The following is an 11,672-nucleotide window of genomic DNA, read 5'->3' as shown; positions in this document are numbered from 1 at the left end:
GGATTTAACAATTTAATTAATTGTATCGGACTCGTACATTAAAAATAGTATACATAGGAAATTTAAAATTGGACCCAAAAATTATTAGAGGGAAACATTATTTACAAATTTAAACCTCAAATAGTTTTTAGACAAGTAAACAGTAATATGTTAATTAATGTTACGGAGATGAACGACACATAAGTTACCGTATATTTCTATCCGGGAAACATGTAACTGACCCTCTGTATTCCCTTTATGAGACGTATTTCATTGAGAGCTCCTCCCCTCCCCCCACTCATCGCCATGGGGAGTTAACGCAACGGGAGAGCGCTTCGTGAACAGTGTCAGTATGTCGCTGCCCGCGCCGCTGTCTACTTGTTACAGTGTGTTACAGTGGGTTCCGGTACAGTTTACACTTGCGTGTCCAGTGCACTGTGTACATGCTACAGTGATTCCAGTGTAACAGCCCCGCATATCTACCACAGCTGAGAAATTATATTTAACAACCTAATAGCACTTCGTGACAATTAAGTAAAATCATACAAGTATGTACTGCTTGATGTAACGATTTAAAAATCGTCTACTTAATACAAAATTCAGCATAACATTACAAAATTAACAAATGTTACAAAGTCACAAATGTTACAAAATTTAAAATATGGTACAAAATTAACAAATGTTATAAAACTAACAAATTATACAACATTAATAAATTATACAAAATTAACAAATGGTACAAAATTTAAAAAAATTACAAATGGTACAAAATTAAAAAAATTAACAAATGATATAAAAGTTACAAAATTAACAAATGTTTCAAAATTAGTCAATATTTGAATTCTCTTATTATATAACACATTGTTAAACATATAATATGCCGTACACATTTTAAATCTATTGAAAGAATTACATACATATTTGGCATCTTACGCAATATAAATTTTAAAAACCTCTTCGAATTGTATGTAACGTTTAAAATCTCTTTTATTATTTTATCTATAAAGGAGTGCCCCTAAACTAAATGTATGTTACAGTTTAACATCGTCATTGGTTTCAGCTTTTAATCGACATTAAGAGCGTTCTATTAATTTCCAATTTCACCCTGGGCGAGTGACGCTCTTTAGGAAATTGGGTAGTAATTTCCTCCCCCCCAACACTAGTCTGGGTCTGGCAGAGAACTCAGGTGATTATATAGATACAAATTTTATGTAGCGTAATTAAAAACTATATTGCTTAGTGCTCTCCTTGCACAATATTATCAGATTTTATGAAACCAACTAATTAATGTTACCATGTAATGTAATTAATGTTGCCATGTAATGTAATTAATGTTGCCATGATCAATTGTATCACAGAATAAATTATTACAGTGAAACCAGATTTGGTTGTATTTATGAGCCAAGGGTTTGTAAGGCATAGTTATTTAGTTTCAGCAAGGCGATTACTTTTATTAACTATACCTCGATTATTCCACGATTTAAATTAAATAATTGATAGCTTTTATATTCATTCTTATTTAATATATATTCCCATATTCAGCGAAAGTTTTTTAATCTCCACATTTCCAAAAAGGCTTGTACTTAGAACTAATCAGATATACGTAAAGTTTCAAAAGAAATTTAAATAACTTAAATTGAAATACCCCATACGAGTAATTTAAGATAGCCTACGTTATAGCAACAAGATACACGAATGTTCAATGTGATTTTTCAACTCGACAGTTATTGGGCTAAATATACTTTTAGCCTTTCTGTGTCGAAACGATTATTATTTTCCTATCAAAACATTCAATGATTGTGGCATGTGTTGGCCCACACGGCCTCTAGAGAATTGCTTAGGCCATTCAATTTCCATTTATTACACGAAGGCTACTGCAATATTTTAAAATTCATTAAAAGGACGTCAAAATAGGATTAAGAGAAAAACAAAATTTATTTTAAACCACTCTCTCTACAACTGTATGTCATTGGAGTATATCTGTAGCCACAAAGGTTGGACAGCTCAGGAAACTTTAGAGATTCCTCGAGTTTATTCCGAGATAGTTTACATCTGGTTTGGAAGATAACCTGACTTGAATGGAAAGGCCAAACATTCCACACACTTCACTGTTTATTTGTAAACTGTACTGTTCACTATAAACACAAGTAGTACAATTTCGAGTGCGAGTCAATGGGAATTTGAAACGGAAACACTTTGTGCAATTCTATATGTACTGACAGGACAAAGGCAGGCCTTCGAGAAGAAATAAATTAGGATGACCACAAAAATGCCATGAGTAATTTAAAATTATTGTAAAATCTAAGAGACACTTGATAAAATCATAACATTCCCCTGGCCAAATAATCATTTTCACAATAATCATGATGTGTGACAATACAAATGAGTATCATTTATTAAATTGAGCATTTTAAATTCTAATCTTCCCGTTACCAATCGGAGTTTACGACCGTAACAGAAAGATCTGAGTTGCTTTGCAGCATTTTACTGCCTACGTTACGGCGTTTTTATGGATTTTCTCAAAGATATTCGACTCCCAAGCGATAAATATCCGGAATGATAGCTTATTTATGGGATTGGGAAATGTACCTTATTAATGAACTGTATCAATAACATAATATGTTATTATTGAATTTACCGTAGTTTAAGACAAATGTAACAGCTGACACAACTGCGTCAGATTCGTGTATAACGCAATTCCTGTTTATGTGTTTTTAAGGTGCGTCTTGATAAAATATTGTCAAAGTTATTAGTGAGTTTAAAGTAATTCACTTATAATTATGAAAATAATTTATAATAATTGAGGTTAAACAGAGGGTACTGAAATGTTGCATACATGAAATGTGTGCCAAATGGGAGAATAAGGGGTGACAGGAGTATATTATCACCGTTGATGTACACATTGATCATTCAATCTAAAATGGAGCTCGATTAGAAAAACTACTTTCAATCACCCACAAAATGGCGTCTAGTTGTATTTTAAAGCAAACAACACCGTGCTGTTTTTTTTTTTAATTGGACATTGCCTCGTGTATAAAAAGATTTTAAACTTGGTGTGATTTTTGAACTATAACGTAAACAGTATTCATTGGTTCATTTAGGTATTTAATAATAAATGAGTTTCGATATTTAATGATTTGTATTGAAATATAATATAATACAAACCTGGTGATACAATATTAGCACTATATGCTTGGAAAGATCATATCTATTATTGAAATTAATTAAATTTATTAAATGTGCTTTTGATATTATGTCAAATAAGCTGCACATACGTTATATTTTATACCTTCATTATATGTACTGCTGTTTATTCGTTTAGTATTTCTTACTACGGAACATCCCCTTGAACTCAGTGCAAATAAATAATTCATCTGAACGGTGATTCCCGTATATTTTGTGCATCTAATGTGCCGCATTCTACCAATGGCAATAATTTAAACTCGTTTAAAGGTTTACTCATCGTCAATACTGTATCAGTTCTAGTAAATTAAATTTACAAAACTTATTCATCTAGCACTTAGTGTAAAAGATTGTTGGACCATAACTTAACGCAACAGTCGGAAATTCGACTCAGCACATGCAAAGGAAATGAAATGAAAAACCCTTAATGTATACAGGTGAAGGCTGGATCTCATACCTTTTCTTATATACTTAACTGCAGAAATAGGAAACTATTAAAGTAAAATAAATCTATAAATTGTAAAACTAAATAAATAATTACATAAGTCTTTACGCAAAATAATAAAATATTAACAGTCAAATTAATTATTAGTATAAATTAATAAATTAGGGACCTTAATTTCGTATTTTAAATTTACAAAAAACTAAATAATTCTTAAAACTTATGTGCCTAGTAATTAATAACATTCCAAATGAAGTATTTACCACTCTATTCTTTATTTCCTCAAAATCTCACTTTTATCCATAGCATCTCAGTTCGAACCTGCCTCACAGTAATTTTATTTTCATTGAACTTCTAAAGGTTTCTTAGTTTTGATCTTTTACATATGTTTTGTTTTCTTTCGAAACACATACTTATATAATTACATTCAATAAGTAGGCTATATACTAAAGAAAAAAGAGTACATGTCGAATAAAAAAAAACTTAGTGTACTTTTCTTAAGAAGTTATTCAAGTATTTGTTTGTTCCTTAATCCGAAAAATGTTTTTCAAAAACATTTTCAAATTAGAGAAATAGAAGTTGAACTTCTTGTGTGACGAAACACGCCTTGGTCATTTCATTTTAAAAGATTAATATAACAATATTATGAAAGCCAATGAAAGCCTCTGTCACTACACTCAAAACCTTGAAATTAAATTAAATAATAAGAGTAATGCATTTGTTACAGGGGTGAAAATAGGACTTGATTGTTATGTAATAAGAAATAAAAATATACAAATGTAAACCAATAACATCAAAGCACGTTTGGCATAAGTCCAAATGCGTTTCCTGCAGATGCAGGATTAAAACGTCCACCCTACCAATTTATATTTTTCACTCGACCCAAAAAGGAGCCAGATGGCCATGTTTATTTGTCAAGCTCAAACCAAGTTAAGATCCCGTAGTAACCCATCATCAAACCCAGCTTCCAATATTTATTCTCTGAATTTTCCTCCGCCGGCTGACGGATTATTTCGTTCTAGGAAACATTTCTGTACCGATCCAAGGAAAACCAAAGTTTGGTACTTATAAATTGTAAAGTACGTCTCGACTCCCAGACGAATAGCATTGTAGCTTTAAAAAAAAAGTTAATTTATCGGTCCATTCAAATATTTATTTCTGGTTATCAGTGTTTTAATAAGCCGGTTTTGAATTTTATTATTAGTTTTTAAAAATAAACAGAATTTGGTTGCGTACGTATGAAATGAAAATGTTATGAAAATACATAAGTACTTTTATTATACTTTATTCTTTTCCCCTTCTTATATTTTCAAATTCATAATACAACTGATATTCTTCGTTACTTACACTCGTAATCGTGGATCCCTTAAGTAGTCAACACTGGGAGCCAAACTCAACAAGTAGTATCTTAGTTTGTAAGGTGGGACTCGGCCATCCAACATTATTATTTATTTAGTGCCTCAGCTGACGGTGTGTGAAATTACAGTTCGTTCCGGAAGCATCGATCACGACTGGACCTGGGAAACATCAAACCCACTGAATTTATGACAAGCACCAGTGAATTACCACATTAATCATATTCTTGGATATGGTCCAATCCAAAAATGATATTCTTTGGTATGCTACGAGCGAATATAGCAAGCGATGCATATTGTTGTTAGATCGTTTTGTGTAGATCATGGTCATAATATTGAAATAATTTTCCTACTGTCAGGAAATATCTTTGAATATTCTATGATTGAGTAAACTAAATATGTTATTTGTTGAGATTTCAAAGGTCAAAAACTTATTAGCATTTATTTGTTCATCTATATAAATGTTTTTGGAGATTTAGTTATGGTAGGAAAATAGGTAGTCAGCTTAACTAAACCCTAAGCTCATATGTAGGTATGAGCTTAAAAACCTTATTATTTGCCCTATATCAAATAATACCGATTCTTTATGTATTCTAGTAACAAATGTTGAATCATAATTATACCAAATTAAACTGATCTAAAATTAAGTGTTATGTACAGTATATTGGAATGAAGCACACTTTGACAGTTTAAAACTTTTTTTAGATTGATCTTGGTAGCTGTTGAACGCAATGTGGTAATTTAAGAGTGTATAAAAAGTGTAGAGGAATAATTTTTTCAAATTTATTGATTGAATTTTAAAATATTATTCACATTAAAAAAATATGGCATTGAGCTTTATGGGTTTCCAGAATTGGAAAGCAGTTGCATTGACATGGAAACAAAGGGTCAAAATTAAAGCCGCTAAACTTTCATAGTACAATGAAAAATCTAAATAGAGACCAAATAAAGTTGTCAGATATTAAAGACCACTAACTAGAAAAATAAAAACCAATTAAACTAAGCATAGATTGATAGTCGTTTCATTAATGCATGGACTGTTTTGCAGTTAATTACTAGTTTTAAACAAGTTACATTAAAATCACAGTTTTATTGACTTCGAAAACTTAAATGCGGGTAAAGAAGATTTATAGTAATTAATTACCCAATTAAGCCGCATACAAACAGTTAATTGTTAATTAGCAATATATTTTCAATAGGAATCAAATAAAAATTTGTTTAAAATTTGGACGCTGTCGCATTTGATACTACAGTATTTTCGTTTACTATTAACCATTAGTAACAGCCTACGCGAGTTTTGGTAAAAAAATGCTATAATGATTTTTTTCTTTGCAAAGGGACGTTATTTATGTAATCATTAATTTTTCTCAATTAATATATCTAATCTTACTCTAAATATTTTTAAAATTGTTGTTTTTCAATTTACCCTTTTCTTCTTTGTAATGTTATAAACATTCTCTTTAAATATGTTCAACGATTTAAAACAGCTTCAACTATAAGAATGTTTCATACAGACAATATTGAACATCAGAATTTCTGAGATTCCTTAACCTTTACTCTTGAACTCTAGGGCATTTCACTTATTTTGATATGAATTCTCTGCCAGATTTTGTTAAAATTAAATATTTAAATATTATTGATCAACTATTTAAATCTATTCTCTATTAATGCCACTTTAATAGACTATTAAACAATAATATTTCATAATGTCTGTAGCCTACTTGGTTTTTGTTTTATTAGAAATATAGTAAAATTGCTGGGATAAACTTTTTTACATATTTAAATTAAAATGGAATTTGCAAGGCAGTTATTTTTAATGTCTCAAACAATCTGTTAAAAATAAAATAAACAATGAAATAATAAACAATAATAATATAAGTATTTATAAATGAAATTATATAATAAATATTTAAAAATAGTAAAGAAACCAATTAGTAGGTACATATATAATTAAATAAATTGAACAATTTCTATAGGTTCACTCCATTTAACTGAAACTTTTCATTTATTTAAAAATATTTTTTAGGTCGACATGCAAGTAGTAACACATCGTGTACCTATACGAGTGGTCACACTTATCTAAGTACATGTGGTCAACATACGAAGAAGTGAAACTTACTCAAGAGACTAAGATGGTGACGTATTCTCATGGCTGCTCTCCTTCGGCAAGGGAGTGAACTATGAACTTGATAAAGGTGTTCCTGATCGCATGGCTGATAGAAACCACGAGAACAGAGAAAATGAAGTCTGGCGGAGAATATGCGACCGTGGAGGTCCGCAGGTGTTTAAGAAGCGGAGGAAACATTTGCTATGTAAGTGACTTTGACAGGAAGAGACGTTTTGACAAGATGAGAGGTGACACACAACTACAGCAAAGTCAGAATTCCCTGTGTTCGTTTGCTTGTAACAATGTTACAGATATTGTCAAAGAATTCAACTCAAAGCATAATGAATATAGAGGTAAACGTTGTGCAAACTATTTAAATAGAATCGTAAGAACCGTCTGCACAAGTAAGGACAGTAGCTGTGTCTGCACATCTATGGCTTGTACTTTGCGTAGTACTATTTGTGTCTTTTCACGCGAGAGAAGAGTTAGGGAAGCTCGTAGAAGTATTAAAATTTCTGAAAACGATAATGATTTCTCATCCAAAAGGAAAACAAATGAATCTGGGTACGTTTTACGGAAGAAACTTTCATTCAGTGACGATTCCACAGAGGATTTAGACTCAGTGGGTATTATCCAACCGGTATTGTCAGATATAACCTTGCCCGCCCCAGAAGCGTTGAGCGGTCACGATCACGTCATCCAAGACCATTTCGAACAAGAGATTCTGGAAACAGAAAATATATCAGTGATTCTCACGACTGAGGAGCTCAATTCAAATAGTGTTGCCTTTGATGAAATAGTGTCTGTGATAAGTGACATGAAGTTGGACAAGGAAATTCAGACCAGATCTTCCTCACAAGGATCGGCCGTGGTCGATGGTGACCAATCGAATCGATCGGACTTGATTGAAGTGTTTCGGTCCCGGTATCCGGTAGAGGAGTGGAAGTCTCTGGGGTTGTTCACGGAAGACTATCTTCACCTGATCGATAAGCACTGGCTCCAGTTCTCTCCACCTCGCCACAGCTCTCACTACATCCTGGCGGGTCTGTACACACTCGTCATGACAGTCGGCGTCACTGGAAACTGCCTTGTCATCTTCATGTTTCTCAGGTAAAATAGCTTAATCAATTTATTGGAGTGAATTTTGCATGAATACCTGTAAGATTATATCCAAGACACAAATAAAACAAATAAAACAACGTGATATCTATCTAATCTTATCTATATCTTATCTATTCTGATAAGAGTATAGATACATTGGATTTCCTTTATACAAAATACTATCTGATAGCGTGACATATATTCAGGAATATCTCATCAAATACATAGCTATAACAGAATGTGACAATAATATATTATTACACATTTCTTTGCCTAAAAGCAGTATATCGGTTAGTAACGTATATAAAGTAGTATCTTAAAAGTCCCCCTCCACCCTATTAAATCTTTGTGATTAAGACCACTTTGACACAATAACTTGACTGAATGTATCTCTCATGCTAACTGGTAAACAATAAGAGATCTCACGGCACACAGCTATTGGTATTCCCAAGAGTTCCTAACGGGCTTCGGCCGGACATACCAAACCTAATAAATGCTGTGTTACCGTGGTGATATTTGTCGATTCTTGTAATAACTTGTTTTATGATTTCGTGTCCTTAGTTCTCTAAATAACTAGTGAGTGAATGTTTTATCCGCCTTACAATAACTTTAAATTTAACTAACTGTATGGGTTTTATAAACATTGTAGGGTAGATTAACATTATAGATCTCAAGTTTGGCCATTCTTCTTCTTTTTATAATAATCATAAAAAAGATATCACTTGATAGGGGTTCTTATTTGAAAACTTTAACTTGGGCTATTTTGGGGGGAGGGATTCAAAAATTTTCACAAAACTCCTCAGTCGGTCATATAAACAACCTCTAAAGTAAATCACTCCATCTCTATTCATATAAAACTTAATAGGGGAGGGATTACTTTAAAGACACCCGGTATAACTTAGTTTTAAGAATAGGTAGTATCCTATAAATATACCTTGACAAAGATGGCTAAATAACTCAGAATACCATTGTTTCTCAAAATCATTTAGTCTTTTTTTACTTCCTTTTTTAGCTTCGTTTATTTAAAAGTTGGAAGTTGTAGGGATATATTAATTCACTAATTTCAAAGCAACCAATTCTGGTTACTTTTTATTGTAGCAGGACAATTCTTTAGTTATTTTTAACATTAACTAGAAGAAAAGTCGATCTACAAATTTCCCAGTGTCTATAATATTGAATCCTTTCTTAGTATTCTCACATCAGTTGTTGGCATACTTTAATTCCAAATATATTGGACATAAAAATCATATTACAGTTGTTTCGTAATCGAAAATTCAATTAAAATTTCTTAGAATTTAACGATTGCTTATTTTATAGAGATGTAGGGTTGCACTACTTTTAACGATTAAAATTACACAATCAAATTCTTAAATACATTTTTCTACTTTTTATGCTAAAAAATATAGACGAATCGTCTGCAAGATAGTTTCCAATTTAACCATAAACTCTACATATGAGAGCAGTTTATTTAATTATTGTAATTTAATTAATGTCTTTATTCGTACGTCTGTAGAGAGGCGTGAAAAGGATAGCTTTGCTTTATCTGGGGGTTGTGTCCTCATAGATTCATTTTTTACCTTGGGTATTAAGTGTACTAAAGAGAGTTTCATTACTTTTTGGGAGCTGGTAATTTTAACGAGGAAAACCTCGAAGTTTACCTGGGATATTTTTGAGGCAAGCTTTACTCTTTATCAAGAGCTGATGAGTCTGAAGAGAAGAGTTTCAAACTTTCTCTGAGAGCAATGAGTATGTTTGGCACAATTCCACTCATTATCTGTTGGTAGTGAAATGTTGAGGAGAAAACAATCTTTATAAGAGAATAGTAAATATGAAGAGGAGGGCTTTAATCTTTATTTTAGGTAATAAGAGCATTGAGGAGAGCGCAAACGTTTTATCTAATGTCAGTGAGTAGATGAAGATAAATTCGTTCTTTATTATGGGGGAAGGTGAGTGTGGTGAGAGGGGTTTAACTTTTAGAAGAGGAGTATCACACCTTATCTAGAAGTATTCAGTGTGGTCAGTAGAGTTTCACTATTGAGAAGAGATAGGCTTCACAATTTATCAAGGAATAATGTGTGTGATGATGAGAGTTTCACTTTTGAGAAAAGGAAAGCTTTACAATTTATCTAGAGGTAATGAGTGTGGTGAGGAGAGTGTTACTATTGAAAAGTGGAAAGCTTCACAATTTATCTAGGGATAATGAATGAGTAGAGGATAGTTTTTCTATTGAGAAGAGGAAAGCTTCGTAATTTATCAAGGGGTAATCAGTGTAGTAAGGAGGGTTTCACTACTGAACACTGGAAACCTTCACACTTTATTTAGGAGTAAGGAGTGTGGTGAGGAGAGTTTAGCTAATGGAAAGTGGAAGCTTAACACTTTATCTAGGAATAAGGTATGTGGTAAAGAGAGTTTTGATATTAAGAAGAGGAAATTTCACACTTTATCTAGGATTTAGGAGTGTGGTGATGAGAGTTTGGCTATTGAAAAGTAGAAGCTTCACACTTTATCTAAAAATAAGGAATGTGGTAAAAGAGTGTTTATATTGAGAAGAGGAAACTTCACACATCATATAGGGGTAATGGTGAGGAGAGTTTCGCTATTGAGAAGAAGAAGCTTCACACTTTATCTATGATTTAGGAGTGTGGTGATGAGAGTTTGGCAATTGAGAAATGGAAACTTCACACTTTATCTAGAAATAAGGAATGTGGTAAAGAGAGTTTTGATATTGAGAAGAGAAAACTTCACTCATCATATAGGGGTAATTGTGAGGAGAGTAGGAACCTTCACACTTTGTCTAGGAGTAAGGAGTGTGGTAAAGAGAGTTTTGATATTGAGAAGAGGAAACTTCACACATCATATAGGGGTAATGGTGAGGAGAGTTTCCCTATTGAGAAGAGGAAAAGTCCACTCTTTATTGAGGTTAGTGATTATAAAGAGGTAGGCTTTATTCTTTATTTCCCAAAATGAGTATGATGAAGACAGTTTCACTTTTGAGCAGAGAAAACTTCACACGTTATATAGGGTTGATGCGCGTGATGAGAAGAGTTTCACTATTGAGAAGACGAAAGCATAAAACTTTATCATGGAGTAATGAGTGTGGTGAGAAGAGTTTCACTTTGTTTCGTTTGGTGGCTTTAAGTATGTTTTAGAGAAGTTAATATTACATTTCAGTTGGATGTGAAGTAGCATAAAATTGACTTCGGATTAGTAGATGTTGCAGAAGAGTGTAATATTGAGGGCCATTTTCTAATTGGTAATGTGTAAAAAGGAGTTTACAAATGTTTAAAATGCGAGAGGTGCTCATTCATTGTTTATTACCTGTTGAACGGTTAGGTGAACTGCTCCAAATTAGGATTTATGGATTTGTTTAAAATGCTATTGCTCCATGGTCTGAGATTATAAACTTACAACAGACAAAAAATTCATAGGACTCGCTGACAATCCTAATAGATAATTGAAATAATGATCTTATTTGTTTACTCTAGCCAATAACATCATAGGACCT

The 11,672-nt window shown here is 32.3% G+C and overlaps 1 protein-coding gene across 1 annotated transcript; it reads left to right on the top strand.

Moving 5' to 3' along the window:
- The first annotated feature begins 339 nt into the window (after positions 1-339).
- Positions 340-8,180, top strand: LOC124361549. The gene is made up of 2 exons (XM_046815610.1): positions 340-527; positions 6,986-8,180. The coding sequence occupies exon 2, from the start codon at positions 7,140-7,142 to the stop codon at positions 8,178-8,180; it is 1,041 nt and encodes a 346-aa protein (XP_046671566.1). The 5' UTR covers positions 340-527; positions 6,986-7,139.
- Positions 8,181-11,672: the final 3,492 nt, after the last annotated feature.

This window comes from Homalodisca vitripennis, chromosome 4, assembly GCF_021130785.1.
Source record: "Homalodisca vitripennis isolate AUS2020 chromosome 4, UT_GWSS_2.1, whole genome shotgun sequence".
NCBI lineage: Eukaryota > Metazoa > Arthropoda > Insecta > Hemiptera > Cicadellidae > Homalodisca > Homalodisca vitripennis.
Note: the sequence above shows the minus strand (reverse complement) of the source record. Positions and strands in the feature narration are given on the sequence as shown.

Coding starts and splice junctions, on each gene's coding strand:
- LOC124361549 (XM_046815610.1), top strand. CDS start 7,140: ATGAACTTGATAAAGGTGTTCCTGATCGCATGGCTGATAGAAACCACG.